Below are 18,125 nucleotides of genomic sequence, written 5' to 3' on the forward strand. Positions count from 1 at the left end.
CCCTGATGCAAGACCTTGTCTGAGTTGCTAGGGCTCTGCTGGTACCCATGAGGGATGCAGAGCAGGACATAAAGTGACCTCAGGTAGATGCCTGGTCTGCTGTTGCTGACAGAGAATGGGATTCGTTCAGACCCCACTGGAGGGATGGGACAGCCAGTTTGGAGACATTTCTAGTGGTAGTGCAGACTTTGGGGTTAGAGAGATGTTTCTTCTCTCAGTTAGCAAAATCAGAGTCAGTACTGATGGGACATAGTCTGGATTTGCCAGGTTGAGAGGTCTCTGTGGCTATAGCTGCTGGGCTCAGAGCAGTCTGCTGTGGGATGATCTCCTTCTGGCATATGGCAGGATCCCACACCCAGAAACCACCCAGAAATCTTGCTTTTGTGCTGCCCAGGCCCATGTGTTAGGGCTCCAATGCAAACAGCAGTGTCCTGGAAAAAGGACGAAGGCTGTAGGAAAGTCCTCAGGTAGAGATGGGGCAGCCTGGGTGCCATGCCTACCAGCTGGAAACCCCCACTGCTTCACACTGAGGTGTGTTTTCCCCCAGGACCTGTCTCTCTGACCCTGGGCTGCCCACTCCACTTTCAGCCTTGATGCAGAGCGCTGTAGGTGGGTATAGGAGAGAGTTTGACCTGAGCCTGATTCCTCTGTGTTCCAGCTGCTGCAGGCTCAAAACAATCAGTTCAACATGCGTGTTCATGTGGAATATGAGTGGCGGCTGGGCCAGGATGACATGTATGAGAGCGATGATGATCTGGATGAGAAGGTGAGATCTCAGCACACTACAGCGGTCCTCAGCTACAAACAGAGGTTCTTGCCCACATATATATTGATGAGTATGGACCCAGCACAGACCTGGCTCAGCACTTCTTCTCATCACTGAGCCATTAACCGGGGCTGCATGTGCCTATCTTGCCCTTCTACCTTATCACAGCTGTACCTCTGATCCTGCCTCATTTCCCTTCGAGGTTATCATGTGAAACTGTATTGGATGCTTCACTGAAGATGAGCAAAAATATAGCACCCATTTTCTCATCTTAGCTATATCCATGTTGTGCCATTAACACGGGAGCTGAAACTGGGCTGGAATGGGATTTGCTGCAGCCATGCTGCTTGCTGTTTATCACCTGCCTTATTATTGTTGCAGTAATTTACCGGGCATGGAACTCTTTTGTCCAGCCTTCTGCCTGCTTAGAAATTGGCACGATACATGCATGTATCATGCACTCAGGGAACTCGGCAGTTAAGGGTGAAAGAGCTTTTCAGCTGAAGCTTGCTGGATTGAATCCAGCCCAAGGTTGCTGTGACCAAAAGTCTTCAGCAGTTCGCAGCTCCACATAAACAACATGCCTGTCTCTTCTTTTCAGTTGGGTTCCCCGAAGGAGCGCATTCCCCACCTTCAGAGCTACTACAGTTCACCGGCTACTGCCTCCCAGCCATGGGGAAATGCAGCAGGGCTTTCAAAGTGTGCAATTCCAGCCCCCCAAGGGAAATTGCATGACATCTATGCACGCCCTCATTCCCACACCCGTGACATACCAGCAGCCCCTGGCTCTGCTTCATGTGTGCCGCCTCTTCCACCACACAGTGTAATCCGAGGTGAGACTTTCCTTCACGGTAGCCCTGCTGCAGCAGTGGGGTTTGTGGGGTCGGGCCAGCCCCAGAGCAGGGGAGTCTGACTGGATAGATTTCAAACTATAGTGATGCCCTTCCTTCTTATCCGAGGCAAAATTGGCAGTTAATTGTCTTGTTGGCCCCACTGACAATGCCCCATCTCTGCAGCTCCCTACCCCACCCCCCAGGGCCTGACCACCACTGGGCCAAGCCCTAGAGCAAGCGTCAAAGCAGCCAGGCCCAGACCAATCTGCCTACAGCAAATGTCTGTGAGGAAATGTCTTCAGTTATTCTCCGTGTACGGGATGCAGTGACGTCTCAGGGGCTGAGGCGGGGCAGCCCCCCAGGATGTGGACGGCGCAGTGACGTCTAAGGGGCTGAGGAGGGGCAGCCCCCCCAGGATGTGGACGGCGCAGTGACGTCTCAGGGGCTGAGGTGGGGCAGCCCCCCAGGTACAAGGGGCAGCATGAGTAGCTATCCATGCAATACATTTTTTTGCCCACCTCAGGCCAGATACTCGGCGGGTGTAAATCAGCCGTGCTATGTTAATGTCCATGTAGCTACTCGGATGTACACCAGCTGAGGCCCTGTCCACCAAAGCTGTCAGTAGCCCCCACCCTGTACGTGTCCCCCTCCCTCTCCTCTCACTGCCAGACTTGCTGTTGGTTTTGTGTAGCTCCCCACGTGCCCCTGCCCGCTCCTCCTGCCAGTGCTGTGGACTCTGGAGTAAGGAAGATCCTGTTGCTACCTCTGAGCATGAGGCACAAACGAACCTCATCGGATCCTGTGCCCTGGGTGCCGCTCAGCCTCATGCAGCCCAGCCACGGCAGCCTGGCTCCAGGTAAGGGACTGGCCAGTAGGATGGGGCTCTGTGGGGAAGCAGCTCGGGGAGCTGAGGGCACTCGTTCTGTCTCCATTGCCCTTGGGATCCAGCCCTGCCCAAGGTAGACACCGTTCCTATCAGTCCTGGCCTGGTGGGCATGTCAAGCTCCCTGGGATTGCAGGGTCTGGCCCTTCCCATTGAATCCTGGGAGATGTACCCCCGCCCCGAAGGCCAGAGAGCACAGGGATGGAGAGGATCCCCAGATGGCAGCAGACTGAACTGTGCAGCTGCCAGGGACTAGCCCTGCTCCAGCCCTTCACCCTGGATTGTTCCCTTCCCTGGGGCTCTGAGTCTCCTTGGCCAGGCCTGTGGGGCATGCGGGAACGTACTGAGCCTCAGAGCCGCATGTGATCCAAGTGCAAAGCGTCTGCACCTGGGAATCCCTGGCCGTCCTGGCTGGTGACGGGTACATAGCTCCCAGCTCTGGGCCAGGCCTGTTCCCCGGCCCAGCTCCGCTCTTAGGAATGCTATGGCAGTAGCTGAACGCTTGCCCCATGCCCGGGAGGGTGTCCCCGGTGCTGAGCGGGTGTGGGGTGCGACAGAGCATGGCTTCTCTGTGCACATTGTCCATCGGGGGTGGGTCAGCAACTGCCAAGAAGGCACCACCTGTGGGCAACACACCACCTGCTTCTACATTGCTCAGGCCATTTCCCTTCTCCCGGTCAGATTCTGGATCCTTCTCACGTCCCAAAGGCCATTCTGCAGCAGGAGCCTCTCCCAGGAGACTGAGGTAACTCCCCATGGCTGAGCTCACTGAGGGGCAAGGCCCTGGCACCCCTTAGCCTCGGCCTGAGTTCGCATGAAGCTGAGAGAGCTGGGGCCTAGTCACTACAAGCCCCGTGAACCTGGGACGAGCTATGCAGGGCCTCTGGGAGAGCTCCCTGGGCAGAAGGCCTCTCTGTGGGGCAGGGTAACCTGGGCAGGGAGGCTGTGGGGGGACTCTGTGGGGCAGGGTTACCTGGGCAGAAGAGCCAGGGAGCTCTGTGGGGCAGGGTTACCTAGGCAGAGGGGCTGGGGAGCTCTATTCGGTGGGGTTATGTAGGCAGAGGGGCCGGGGGGGGGGCTCTGTGGGGCAGGATTCCTGGGTCTGGGGCTCTCTGGAGGGAGCTCCTTGCCCAGCTGGGGGCTTGGCAGTGTTCGGGGGAGGTGAGTGCCCTGATCGTGCCTGGTGCCCAACAGAAGGCCCTGCAAGAGGTGGGTAGGGGGCAGGGGGACGCTGCTGTCTGCAGCCATTGTCTCCCAGGGCTGCTGTTCCAGGACTGGGACCCCTGGCAATGGCACTGGGTGCTGTCACTAAATACCATATCTCAGTGCCCTGGCATGGGCGTGTCTGGCCAGCTGCCCTGTACGATGGCCCCTTCCTGCGGGAGGGCTGGTGGCTGTGGCACTATGGCGAGGTGCGGGCGAGGTTTTGCCCTCTCACCTCCTCTCCGCTTCCCCATGGCAGGAGCCCCAGGCTGCCGTCCAGGAGGCTGCAGCATGGCTGGCTCTCTGGAGTGCCTTGTGGCCTGCTGGGTGCAGTGGGGCTCCTGGAGGGGCTGCCTCCACCACTGGAGAAAGACCCCGGGCCAAGCCCATCACCCAGCTAGTGTCATACTCCTCTGCGGCTCTGCCTGCCCATGGGGCTGGCTGGCAGTCAGCAGCCAGCAAGGGAATCCCACGGAGCCCTGGGGCCCACCTGAGATCTGCTGCCCACCGATACGTGCCTCAGGAGTGCAGGGTACCTGGGGCCCCATTCCGCACCCCACCCGTCCTCATCCTGTCTGAGTGACCAGCCCTTCTCTGCGGCTTCCCTTAGCACCGGATCCCACCAGGTCACCAGCCACTCCTCCACCAAGGACACGGCACAGCCTGGTAAGGATGACTTGAGCCCTGCTTGGCTACCAGAACCTACCCGTGGCCTGCCACATGGGGCCCAGCTCCCTGCCCTTGCGCCACTCACTTTGGAGCCACTGCCTGCCTAGCCCAGCTGCCTGCCCCATCCCACCCCCCTCCAACCCCCTCCCCACCCTCTGCCATCTCACCCCTCCCCAACCTCGTCCCGCAGCCCCTCCACCATCCCTCCCCTCGCCCAGTACTGCCACCCTCCACTTCCCCACCCCTCCCCCAAACCGCTCTGCCACCCTACCTCTCCCACAGCCCCTCTGCCATCCCTCCCCTCGCCCAGCTTTCTGCCATCTAACCCCAGCCCCACTGCCCTCTGCCGTCTTGCCCCAGCCCAGCTGTTCTGTCTCCCTCCTTTGCCCAGCCAGCTGCCCAGGGTAGTGAGGGGGCCTGGCTGGCACAGTGCGGTGCTGCCCTGGGGGTGGTGCTGATTGCCTGTGAAGAGAGGGAGTTGGTGACTGTTCTGCTGGTGTCCTAGCTGCCCTGGAGACAGTGGAAACGCTCTTTGAGGCTGGCTCCAGCAAAGGAAGACGCCACGGGCTGCCGTGGACCTCGCAAGACCCAGGTGGAGGCCCTGGCCCAGTACAGGACGTGCTGCCCCCTCTCCCAAGTAGGGACACCCTGGTAGGTGCTCTGGTCTGGGATGTCACGCTCAGATCCCACTTCCTCACCGGCCTTTTCTCTCCATATTTGGTTGTAATGTTGGCAAAAGTGCCCCCCTTCAAACTCCAGTGCTGCACGCTGGCACCCCGGTCACGGACAGGGCTCAGCCTCGCGGCAGGCTCAGAGGGCAGCAGAGCATCACATGGAAGTGGCAGGAGCTGATTGCAGGCATGGAGCCCTCCCCCTGCGGAGGCATTCGCAGAACACCATGGGGAGCAGAGGCTAGCCCGAGTCCCTAGGTGTGCAGTCCCTCTCATCCCCATACAGCTGGAGCAGGCTGCCCTGCTGCCAGCAGTTCCACAGGGCCTGATTTCTGAAGGGAGGGACTGGGGGCCTTGTACATCTGGCCGGCTCCCTTCCCCTGAGAGCACATGCAGAGTGGGTGAGCGTGCGTTCCCGGGGACATGTCAGCTCCTCTGCCCGGGCAGACACAGGCGTGGGCACGGGCGGGAGGTACACACAGTGCATGGTGAAGATTGCATGCTGCAGATCAGGCCCTCAGCCTCCTGGGGGTGCCCTGTCGCTGGGGCCCTGTGGAGGTCAGAGCCTCTGCCTCACTCTCCCAGCTCTCCCTTGGCATCATGACTAGCACCAACCCTTCCCCCAGGCTCCCTGCCCCCAGGAGAGCTCCACACAAGCCCCCCTCCCCGCAAAAGCCCGCAGGGAAGCAAATAAACAAGGACACAGGGCTTGCTGTCTCCAGGAAGATTAGAGGGTTTCCAGGTGTCTGATTTTCAACTGTAAAGTCCGGTCGAAAAGGGGACCTAGCAGTGTCCAGTCAGATTTACTGACCAGACACCAAAAGTCCAGTTACCTCAGGAGGGAAGGAGGTGCTGGGCCATCAACCCATGCCAGCCGCTGCTCAGCCGGGGCCGCCTCCCACTGCATCTGGTGGGCAGGCAGCCATCAGGCTGCAGGGAGCCCAGCTGTGGGGGGCAGGGGAGAGAGGTGGAGAGGATCAAGCAACGAGGAAGGGGGAGGGGGTAGAGCAGTGAGCCATGGTGGGGAAGAGGAGCAAGCAGGGGCTGGGGCGTCAACGGAAGAGGTGGAGCAGGGGCAGGGCCTCGAGGGAAGAGGCAGGGCCCTGGGGAAGAGGCAGGACAGGGGCTGGGGCCTTGGGGGGAAAGAGGAGGGGCAGGGGGTCCAGTTTTCATAAATTAGAAAGTTGTCAACTATATGGAAGAACACTGCAGATAGGGAGCTGCCAGAGCCACACTACACAGTCTCCAGCATCTGGACCCCTGCAGCCCTTCACCACCCACTCCAGAGCTCCCAAAGCACCCACAGCCACCCAGCACTCGCCTCCCCTTCCCCCCCCGCATTCTCCCAGCCTGATCCCCTGCGGCCCCGTGGCATGCCCCTCACTCACCTGCCCTGTGCAGGGCTCCCATGCTGGTTGGTGTCCTCACCCGTGTGCCTGGAGGGGATTCTCTCCTGCCCTGAGTGCACGGGGGCTTGGGGACCAAAATGCCCCTGCATTCAGGCTGCATTTGTTTGTGTCTACCAAAGAGCATGGTGCAGGACGCATTGGACAAAGGGATCCAGGCTTGATGACGTTCTCCCCTCCTGATTTTCAGAGTAAACCACGCTTTTTCCGGGTCCGAGCACTGTTTGACTGTCAGGCTGACCGTGAGGACGAGCTGACCTTCCATGTGGGAGAGACCATCATCGTGGACGAAGAGGAGGACTACAATTGGTGGGTACGTATCAGCCTACACTGTAGTACAGCACTGCGGGTTCCAGTGTACATGCTGATGTCCCCTTGACCTGCGCGCCAAACCCCTCCCTAGCCACAGCTCCCAGACTCTTAGCCAAGCTGCCTTCCTCCCTTGCCTCCCCTGGAGTGCTGTCCTGTTTTTTTCATGGTCTCCTGGTTAGAGCTGAGCAACCCCACTCCTGCCTTGTTGATCTCTGGAGCTCTGCACTCAGCCCTCTGGACTCTCCACTCTGATGTGCTCGCCCATTTGCGCTCTCTTCCCCTCTGCCTCTTGCACTGATACCTGTTAATCCGCTTGCTCCTGTCACACCCTACTCTGCTTCAGCACTTCTGGTTCCACTGTTGCGCTATCCAAACTTGCGCTATGCAAACTTGAAATGCAAACATTAGCATATTGGAAACCAGTTGTGTCCCATCTCTACTGAACATCTAGAAATCTAACTTCTGGCTGGTTCTTCCAAGACAAACAATACAAATGTCACCATTTTATTAAAAATATATAATTGTGTAATCCCCACTCCCCTCTCTCCGGGGTGCCACCTGGGACTGGGGTACCACTGAGCCCGCCTGACCCACCAGCCTGGGTATCCTTAACACGGTACTGCTCTGCAGCCTGCCAAGCCCTCCCTCAGGCTTCAGACTGCAGTTTACCAGTACAGATACAGGTAGGAACACACCCAGCTGCAGATTCCCACAGATGCTGAGATCAGCTCTGCATGGGAAGGCTCAGCTAAGGTACTGCCCAGTACTCAAGTGCACACCCCCCTCTAGAGGGTAAACCCAAAATTATGCAGTCTTCCACTGCACAGAGATCTGTACAACATAAGCTCACGAAATTCTCCCTCAATGTGGAGAGGAATATACACAGCTTTCTGCCCCACAGTTATGATTTCCACCCACTGGCTTTAGACAAAACAAGTTTATTAACTACAAAAGATAGACTGGTTTCAGAGTAGCAGCCGTGTTAGTCTGTATTCGCAAAAAGAAAAGGAGGACTTGTGGCACCTTAGAGACTAACCAATTTATTAGAGCATAAGCTTTCGTGAGCTACAGCTCACTTCCTCAGATGCATATCGTGGAAACTGCAGCAGGCTTTATATATACACAGAGAATATGAAACAATACCTATTCCCACCCCACTGTCCTGCTGGTAATAGCTTATCTAAAGTGATTTCCAGCACAAATCCAGGTTTTCTCACCCTCCACCCCCCCACACAAATTCACTCTCCTGCTGGTGATAGCCCATCACTTTAGATAAGCTATTACCAGCAGGACAGTGGGGTGGGAATAGGTATTGTTTCATATTCTCTGTGTATATATAAAGCCTGCTGCAGTTTCCACGATATGCATCTGAGGAAGTGAGCTGTAGCTCACGAAAGCTTATGCTCTAATAAATTGGTTAGTCTCTAAGGTGCCAAAAGATAGACTGTAAGTGATTATAAGGGATAGCAAACAAATCAAAGCAGATTACCTAGCACAGGGGTAGGCAACCTATGGCACGCGTGCCGAAGGCGGCACGCGAGCTGATTTCCAGTGGCACTCACGCTGCCTGGGTCCTGGCCACCGGTCCGGGGGGCTCTGCATTTTAATTTAATTTTAAATGAAGCTTCTGAAACATTTTTAAAACCTTATTTACTTTATATACAACAATAGTTTAGTTATATGTTATAGACTTATAGAAAGAGACCATCTAAAAACATTAAAATGTATTACTGACACGCAAAACCTTAAATTCGAGTGAATAAAGGAAGACTCAGCACACCACTTCTGAAAGGTTGCCGACCCCTGACCTAGCAAATAAAACAAAAATACAATCTAAGCTTAATATTCTAAAGAAATTGGGTGTGTGTAACAAATTCTCACCATAAATGTTGTTTTAGACAGATTGTAGAGATTCTTGAAGGCAAGCTGCACTTGCTTGCAGCTTCAGACTCCAGTTATTCCTTTCACAGGCTAGACAACCCTCTAGCCTGGATTCAGCCCTTCTCCCCTAGTTCAGTCCTCTTTCTTGGGTGGGGAATCAGTGAAGAACGAACCACGATTATGTCACTCCCCTACCTTAAATGGTTTTTGCATATGGCGTGAATCCTTTGTCTCCCAGTTTGATTCCCATGCCTGGTCAATGGAAAAACACTAGTTTTATCATGGAGTCCAGTACCAGGTGACATGGTCACATGTCCCTATAGGGCCACCGCAACCATGACTCAGAGGCTGTTTGCAGCGTCCTCAGGAAGGCTTCCCAGGAAGGCTCCCCGGTGGGAGATTAGCATCTTCTAAGACCTACCGTTCTCCCTAATGGCCCTTCCCAGCCGGCCATCTAGACTGATTGCATTCCCCAGGTGTAAACACATTTTAATAGATGCATAGACAATATTCCTAACTTCAGATTCCAAAATAATACATGCATACAGATAGGATAATCATATTCAGTAAATCATAACTAAGGCTCTGTGTTTGTCACAGAGGTCACGGAAGTCATGGGTTCCATGGCTTTCCGTGACCTCCGTGACTTCTGCAGCATCCCCTTGCGGCTGGCCCAGGAGCCACCTGAGCAGCTTGGGCAGCCACCGGGTCATTCGCACTGGCTGCCACTGGGGCAGTCTCAGGGCCCCTCTGCCCCCCACAGCAGGAGTTTGGGTGTGTGGGGGCTCAGGGCTTGGGATTGGGGCCAGTGCTAACCTCAGCTGCTAGCTCCGCTTGCTGCCTCTGCCTGCAGGCACCACCCTGGCAGCTCTCATTGGCCACGGTTCCCAGCCAATGGGAGCTGCAGAACCATGGCTTGGAGCGGAGCAGAGGCAGCACGTGGAGCTGGGGCCGCCACTTCCCAGGAGCTGGGTAGGGAGCCTGCTTGAGCCCCACCAACCCCCAACCGGCACCCACGCCCCCCCCCCCGGGCCATGACTCCCCACCCCGAGCACCTGCACCCCTGTCCCCAGCACCCACAATGCTTCCTCTGGTTGCGCCCCCCTCCCCAGCACCCGCCAGGAACTGTGGCCAATGGCTCCTGGTTGACGGCACAGAGGGGCTAAGGCAGGCTCCACCCCTGCAGCTCCCATTGGCCGCAGTTCCCGGCCAATGGGAGCTGCGGAGTTGGTGCTCAGAGTTGGTTCTCGGGGCTCGGAGCTGCAGGAACATGCCCCAGCCCCTGCCCCAGGCTCAGTCCGGAGTCCCCTCCCACACTCCAAAACCTTTGGCCCCAACCCAGAGCCCACACCCCCTCCCACAATCCAATCCCCTGCCCCAGCCCGGTGAAAGTGAGTGAGGGTGGGGGAGAGCAAGCGACGGAGGGATGGGGGATGGAGTGCGCGAGGCGGGGCCTTGGTGAAGGGGCAGGGCAAGGGTGGGACCTCAGGGAAGGGGACGGGGGAAGAGTGTTTGGGTTTGTGTGATAAGACAGTTGGCAACCCTAGCTGGAACCCGGGATGGCCGTGCCCTGGATCCTGTAATGACTGGGGCGTGGGTGGTCAGGCTCGTGGCTAGAGTCAGGCGCCATGTCACGGGTCGAAGCTGGAGTCAGCATCGGGGACGGGCAGAGGAGCAGGGATGCGGAGTGAGGCCGGAAAGCAGGTACTGGGAATAGACGGGGGTCTGGGATGAGGATGGCAGCCACAGGGAGGCAAGCAGGAGCCAGGAGTCCTGCAAGCAGGCAGGGTCCATATTAGTAGTAGCAGCAGCCAGGGATTCTTCTAGTTGCTCAGACAACGTCCTGTCCCTTTCTGGTCTAAACAGAGCTCCCCAGCCATCCCTGGGGCTGGGCATTTCCCCCAATCAGGAGCTTCGGAGGCAGAGCCCTTTGTGAGCAGAGCTTCGTTGGTTGCCTTCTACAGTGGCTCAGGTGAGCTGCTGGGTAGTGGCTGTGGACTGGGCACTGCCTGGGGACCCAGGGGCCCAGATTCGAGATCCACGCACAAGACCATCTGCAGGAAAGAATAGAGCAACTAGTGCAAGCTTGCTGGGAACCTTGTCACCTGCCCAGAACCTGTCCTTGTTCTCCGGGGAGTTGGCGAGTGCAGAGATTGGAATGGCTGGGCCCTGCCTGGGCTGGTTTAGGAATGGCTTGCAGTCATTAGTCAGTTCCTTTCCACTGGCTACCCAACCCCATGGAAGAGCCCCAGCTGACTAAGCCTTTGCTGGCTTTTCTCTTCACAGAGCGGCTGGGTTGAAGGGCAGCCCCACAGGAAAGGCGTCTTCCCAGCATCGTTTGTTTATGTGCTGAGTGAATAGGACCTGGATGGCTGACAGAAGAAAGAGCATCTCAGCTGCTCGAAGTGCAGATCCCCCAGACTCCCTGTTTTCAGCAGGCTTCCTGCAGAGAACACACTTGGCAAGCTTGTGCTGTTTCATCTCTTGTGCCTTGTGACTCTCACCTTCAGGCCCACAGCATGTGGTACTGCCCACGGGGCCCTGAGCAGGGCTTGGAGGGGTCAGGTCTTTGCCTGTCTCCTGAATTGCAATCAAGTATCCTATTGGGTGTCTTTGAGTCCTGCTTTCAGCTCCAGCTGTTCAGTGTGCTGGCTCCCGCAGAGCAGTGAGGCGCTCACTGCATGGTGCTGGCTGGGAGTGGCCAAAGCTGGGAGAATGCCACTTTAGGGACACCAGAGTTTGGGGCCTGTTTTAACACGGGATAACTGACGGCTGATTAACTGGATAGTAAATGCCACTCTAGACACACCACAGATGTCTGTTCCACACAGCCCTAGTGTCCAGGTTAACATCCACTCTCCTCCCAATTAACGTGAGTTAACTCAGGTTCAAACAAGTCCCAAGCCCCATTCCAGTCAAACCTGTCCACTATGCCAGCCAGGGAGCTGCCCAAAACAGGCTTCTTTCCACTCTCCCATTTGAACCAGTCATTCAGCTGGGCAGCCACTTTGACACCCGGACCCATAGAAACTGCACCAGTTCCTGTCTCTGTTTTTCTGCTCCAGTGCCGTTTCTAGTGGGAGCGGGAGCCTAGCTCCGGCATTTGTACCAGCCCTGTTCAGAGCCCTCTTTCCACTAACGCTGCCACCACTGGAATCACCGGCGGAGCTGTGTGGGGACAGAAAAACGCTGATCAGTGTTCCCAGTGGCCAGGGGCATGTGACAGGAGAGAGCTCATAGACCTTAAGACCAGAAGGGACCATTGTGATCATCTAGTCGGACCTCCTGCACATCACAGGCCACAGACCCTCACCCACCCACTCCAGTAATAGACCTCTCTGGCTGAGTTACTGGCGTCCTCAAATCATGATTTAAAGACTTAAAGGTACAGAGAATCCACCATTTACACTCGTTTAAACCTGCAAGTGACCCGTTCCCCCCATTACAGAGGAAAGCAAAAAACCCCAGGGTCTCTGCCAATCTGACCTGGGGGAAAATTCGTTCCCAACCCCCAAATGTGGTGATCAGTTAGATCCTGAGCATGTGGACAAGACCCACCAGCCAGACACCTTGGAAAGACTTCTCCGAAGTAACTCAGAGCCCACCCCACCTAGTATCCCATCACCAGCTACTGGAGATATTTGCTGCTAGCAGTCGCAGATCGGCGACATGCCATCGCAGGCAGTCCCATCATCCCACCCCCTCCATAAACGTATCAAGCTCAGTCTTAAAACCAGTTAGGTTTTTTGTCTGCACTGCTCCCCTTGGAAGGCTGTTCCAGAACTTCACTCCTGTTGATTAGAAACCTTTGTCTAACTGGAACCCTAAACTTATTGATGGCCAGTTTATAGTCATTTGTTCTGGTGCCATCATTAGCCCTTAACTTAAATAACTCCTCTCCCTCCCTGGTATTTGTCCTTCTGATGTATTTATAGAGCACAGTCATATCTCCCTTCAGCCTTCTTTTGGTTTGACTGAACAAGCCAAGCTCTTTGAGTCTCCTCTCATAAAGCATCAATCCTCTGATCCTCCAAGTAGCACTTTTCTGCACCTGTCCCAATTTGAATTAATCTTTCTTAAACATGGGACACCAGAATTGCACACACTATTCCAGAGGAGTTCTCACCAATGACTTGTATAATGGTACTAACATTTCCCTGTCTCTACTGGAAATACCTCACCTGATGTATTATGGGACTGCATTAGCCTTTTTTTACAGGCTAATGCAGCCATATCACATTGGCAGTTCATAGTCATCCTGTGATCAACCAGTACATCCAGCTCTTTCTCTTCCTCTGTCACTTCTAACTGATATGTCCTCAAGTTAAAGCAAAAATCCTTCTTGTTAGTCCCTAAATGCATGACTTTGCACTATCATATTTCATCCCATTTTTATTACTCCAGTTTTCAACGTCCTCCAGATCTTCTTGTATGATATTCTGGTCCTCCTCCATATTGGCAATACCTCACAACTTTGTGTCATCTGCTAGTTTTATTAGTGCACTCCCACTGTGCCATGGTCATAAATGAAAATGTTAAATAAGATTGGTTCCAAGACTGATCCCTGAGGAACTCCATTAGTGACCTCCCTCGAGCCTGACAGTTCACCTTTCACCCATTGTACCCTCCCCTTTAACCAGTTCCTTACCTTTCAATTCTCATATTAATCCCATCTTCTCCAATTTAACTCATAATTTTCCAGGTGAAACTGTATCAAATGCCTTACTGAAATCCAGGTAGATTAGATCTGCATTTCCTTTGTCTAAAATATCAGTTATCTTCTCAAAGAAGATCAGGTTGGTCTAATGCGATCTACCCTTTGTGAAACCAGGTTCTATTCCATTCCAATTACGGTTCACCTCTATGTCCTTAATTCCTTTCTCTTTCAAAGTTTGTTCCAAGACCTTCCAAACTAACAGGCCTGTAGTTTCGTGGATCACTTTTTTCCCTTTTAAAAAAATAGGTACTATATTATCAATTTTCTAGTCATAGGATACTGCTCCTGAGTTTATGGAGTCAATTAAAATGGTTATTATTGGGCTTGCAAATTGATGTGCCAGTTCCTTTAATATTCTTGGGTGGAGATTGTCCAGGCCCCACGATTTGGTCCCATTAAACTGTTTGAATTTGACTTACACCTTGGATGTGGTGATTTCTGCTTCTGTCTCCCCATTCCCATTAGCCACCCTGCTACTACCCCTAAACTCTTCATTACCCTTATTAAAAACTGAGGCAAAGTATTTGTTTAGGTGTTGGGCCATGCCTAGATTATCTTTAATCTCCATTCCTTCCTCAGTACTTAGCGGTTCCACTTCTTCTTTCCTTGTTTAATTTCTTTTATTTATATGGCTATAGAACCTTTTATGATTGGTGTTAATTTCCTTTGCAAGGTCCAGCTCTACTTGGCTTTTTGCAGTTCTCACTTTTTCCTTACATTTTCTGATCTCCAAGAGGTAGCTTTCCTTGCTGATCCATCCCATCTTCCATTCCTTGTAGGCTTTCTGCTTTCTTTTACCTGTTTGAGATGCTTGTTCATCCCATTTGGTCGGCAACCCTTCCCTACAAATTTTTCCCCTTGCTTGGGATTCAGGCTTCAGATAGGTTCTGCAACTTCAACTTAAATTAATTCCAAGCTTCCTCCACATTCAGATCCTTGAGTTCTTCAGTCCAGTCCACTTCCATAACTACTTCCCTTAATTTTTTAAATTTAGTTCTTTTGAAATCAAAGACCCTAGTTGCAGACCTATATTTGTTGATCCTTCCATTCAGTTTAAACTGAATTAGCTCATGACTCAAACCGAGATTATCCTCTACAGCCTGTTCTTCTACGAGGTCCTCACTACTCGCCAATACTAAATTTAAAATGGCATCATCACTTGTTGATTCAGTCTGAAGAAATCTTTCATCTATCACATCCAGGAAAATCTGGGCCTACCACTCATCCTCCAGTCTAGATCTGGAAAATTAAAGTCTCCCATAATCACACAATTCCCAGTGGTATTTATTTCATTAAAAATATTAAAGAGGTCTCTATCCATATTCAGATTGTATCCTGGGGTCTGTAGCAGACCCCAAGCACTGTCCCAGTGGAGCCTGTGTTATCTTTATTCCCCCAAAGTGATTCTGACCCAAACTGACTCATCCATTCCATCACTTCTAATTTCTTTACAGTCTACCTCACCATTACCATACAATGCTACTCCACCTCCTTTGCCTTTAAGTTCTGTCTTTCCTGAACAGCACGTACCCTTCACTCCCTGTGCTCCAGTCACGACAACCTTCCCTACCTGTACTCCAGCTCTACTGTTTGGAAGTTAAAGTGGTTACCCCAGAATCCCTGGAAACAAGTGCATCTAAACTGGGGATCGTCCTGGGTTCAGCTCCCTCCTCTCCAAGAGTTTAGCCAGCACTCACCCGGCACCACGAGCAAGCCTCTCCTGCAGGGCTGGTGCTCTCTGAACTGGAGAAGGTTCAGAGAATTGCTCCATTCTTTGCTAGAAGCTCTGGAACAGTGCTGAGGCCATGAGCTTCTGGGGTGTGACCCAGTCACCAGTAAATACTGACTGTCCACTACTGGGTCTCACAGAAGGAAGGAATGTTCCAGTTTCTCTCTCCAGCCTCCTTTCCAAGCCCACCTCTACCCTGGTGTGGAAAAGGCCCCTAGGATCCCATCTAATCCAGCCATTGAAGGTTAGGGGACAAGAGTCACTGCCGGCTTTTTTCAGTCTAGTCTTAAATGTGCCAAGTGATGGCACTTTCCTCGTGTTTTCTATGTCCACTTCCAGGCCCAGGGTCCAGTCTAGGGTATGACTGTGTTTGCTGTTCCAGAATCCAGTGGTGTGGGACCTGGGTGGAGAGGCGGGTTTGCCCATTGTGTCAGAGGAATTATCTGCACAGCTGTTGAAGTGTCCCGGTACAATGAGCCACAGGGAACAAGTGGCTCCATCTTCCTCCATTTCCCAGAGAGCTCGTTCCCCAGCTGAGTACATCTCACTGCCAGGGAGATTACCAGAGTCTGAACCTAAGAGTTTCCTATCTTAACATCCCCCCCCATGCCTAGTTCTGCTCCTAGCTCCCCTCCCAGCTTGGTGTTTGGACCTGTCAAAGACCCGTAGACAGCTGAGTTCAGCTGCACATGTGTGAAGAAGAGATGCTGGGGTCCTTGCTGCAGCTGTGGGCTCTGCTGCAGACAGATTGTAGGGGAGGCACTGCCAGAAAGGACCTCTCCTAGCCCTCCAAGAGAAGCTGCAACCTGCTCTGTCTCACACACTCCTCATTTAAGTGCTAAAACGTGAGAGAAGAAAGGGACAAAAAGAGACCCCCCCCCACCCCCACCCTGCTCCGCTTTGCAGGCGCAAGCCAGCACTATATCCTTTCCCACAGCAGACGAAGCCACAGAGGCCGAGTGGCTCTGCCTCTCCCCTAGGTATCTGGCACTTGAATACACCTGGGTCACATGCCGCCTCTTCCCACTGTCACAATCCCAGGCCTCAGCTGGGGAAACCCTGCCTCCAAAGCAGCTTGCGCCATCCAAGGGACCTGTAGCCACCCCCACCTAACGAGCCCCAAAGCCATTCACATACTCGCTAGCAACTGCCACCCTGCAGGTGGGCTGGGCAAGGTAGAGGGGTAGGCTCTTGCCAAAGCCAAGTGCACACTGCCGCGTCATTGGTCTGAGAGGGGCAAGGTGAGACCCACAGTCAGCCTCCAAGCTCCTCTCCCTTGAGCTGGGATGTGTGCCAGGAACTGGCAGTTTCACCCAGCGCTGGCTGCTGCCACCCTTTCTTGCACTGCAGTTGCAGGACAGGGCTTTGGGAAGCAGCTGGTTTCCATGGCCTCTCCCCCCCCCCCATCTATGAATCTCCAATAACAGCCTTCTTCCCTCGGAGTTCTGCTGCTCCTCTGCCCTCCTCTGTTCCTGACACGTTCCCAGCATCCCCGTACAGGGCCGTGCACAGCCTCGGCCCCCAGCGCCGACAGGGTGAGCCAAGGCTGGGTGTGACTGGAGCCAGCAGTCAGTGCTCTGGGAAGGGTGGGTCTGTGCCTCTGGCTCTCCCCGCCTGTGTTGCTGGCTCTGCTGCACAGTGACCGAAGGCGGTGGTGCCGCTGAGCAGCCCGAGCCGTCGAGAGCAGCCGGTACATCAGCCCCCGCGGGAAGGCAGCAGGGATGGCACAGGCGGTGCTCAGGCTGGAGCGGTCACTCGGATGAAAACTGGGCCTTGACGTGGGCAATGTAATGCACATGACGGGAGCCTTCATTTCCGTCTCGGTGTTCTTCGGAAAATTTGGGTTTTTTTCAGTGGAAATGGAATTAGCAAAAAAAAGGCCAAAAATGGAAAGAATTCAGCTGAAAAACCACAATATTTGACTTGGGGATGCTGCTGCGGTGCCTCCCAGGAGCTGGCGTTCAGGTGGCTTGTGCTCCCGCTCACCTTTGGGTTTGACTGTGTCTCCCGTGGCACACTGTGGTCTTCCTCTTGGGAAGGGCAGGCAGAGAATCGTGGTAGTCCCTGGCCATGGTGCAGCATGGGAGATGTCGTTTGGGTGCATGTGCACGTCCCAAACCCAGTGTGACGAAGTGGGACCTTTCTTAATGTTTCCTCTGAATACTGTAGGGGTGCCTCAGTTTCCCCAATGCATTTCTTAAAGCTCTAGGTGGTGGGCTAAGGGGATATATTGTTGCAGAGCAAAGGGCCAGTGTACACAAATGTCCTACACTCTTATCTTCTGGCAACTGATGGCCTGGGCCCTTTCCCCCCGCAAGGTGAGAGCTAAAGGGTAGGAGAACAAAGGAATCAAGTGACCGCCTGGCCCGGGAAAGGGACAAAGCCCAGAGGAGGGGGGGCTGGAGAGAGTTTCAGTTTGGGGCTGGCTGGGGACATGGAGTGAAGGGCAGACTTGGTTGTCTGGCTCACTGACCCCCCAAAATGGACCCAGCTGAGGGGTCCTGTTCTCTATACCTACAAGCTCTGTTGTAGACCGTGTTCCTGTCATCTAATAAACCTCTGTTTTACTGGCTGGCTGAGAGTCACGTCTGACTGCGAAGTTGGGGGGCAGGACCCTCTGGCTTCCCCAGGAAACTGCCTGGGCGGACTCGCTGCGGGAAGTGCATGGAGGGGCAGAGGATGCTGAATGCTCCGAGGTCAGACCCAGGAAGGTGGAAGCTGTGGGAGCTGTGTGTCCTGAAGACGGGCTGCTCACAGAGAGGAGGCTCCCCCAGAGTCCTGCCTGGCTTCATAGGGAGCAGATCCAGAGCATCGCCCGGGGACTCCGTGACACCCAGCCATTAGATTTTGAACATACTGACCTTTATACCTGTGGGACTGAGGCCTGCAGTGCCCTAGGAGGCACATGCTGGCCTGGACATTGTGCTGTGGGAGGCCACCACCCTGGCACCCCTGCAGGGGGTTGGGGGAAGGGGATAGCACCTCCTCGGCATGTGCTGCTCTCTGGGATCCTATGGGGTCTGGATCATCAGTGGGGGAAGGGCATCAGCCACAA

At 54.2% G+C, this 18,125-nt stretch overlaps 1 protein-coding gene across 1 annotated transcript in view; it reads left to right on the plus strand.

Moving 5' to 3' along the window:
* LOC140897406 (arf-GAP with SH3 domain, ANK repeat and PH domain-containing protein 1) overlaps positions 1–17,634 on the plus strand; it is a 119,164-nt gene extending 101,530 nt beyond the window's left edge. Inside the window, exons 21-28 of the mRNA XM_073310052.1 lie at positions 659–766; positions 1,368–1,599; positions 2,291–2,455; positions 3,164–3,227; positions 4,296–4,351; positions 4,860–5,005; positions 6,622–6,744; positions 10,911–17,634. Of these exons, the coding sequence (XP_073166153.1) occupies positions 659–766; positions 1,368–1,599; positions 2,291–2,455; positions 3,164–3,227; positions 4,296–4,351; positions 4,860–5,005; positions 6,622–6,744; positions 10,911–10,985 (969 nt within the window). The 3' untranslated portion in view covers positions 10,986–17,634. The remainder of the gene's footprint in view (positions 1–658; positions 767–1,367; positions 1,600–2,290; positions 2,456–3,163; positions 3,228–4,295; positions 4,352–4,859; positions 5,006–6,621; positions 6,745–10,910) is intronic.
* Positions 17,635–18,125: the final 491 nt, after the last annotated feature.

This window comes from Lepidochelys kempii, chromosome 13, assembly GCF_965140285.1.
Source record: "Lepidochelys kempii isolate rLepKem1 chromosome 13, rLepKem1.hap1, whole genome shotgun sequence".
Lineage (NCBI taxonomy): Eukaryota > Metazoa > Chordata > Testudines > Cheloniidae > Lepidochelys > Lepidochelys kempii.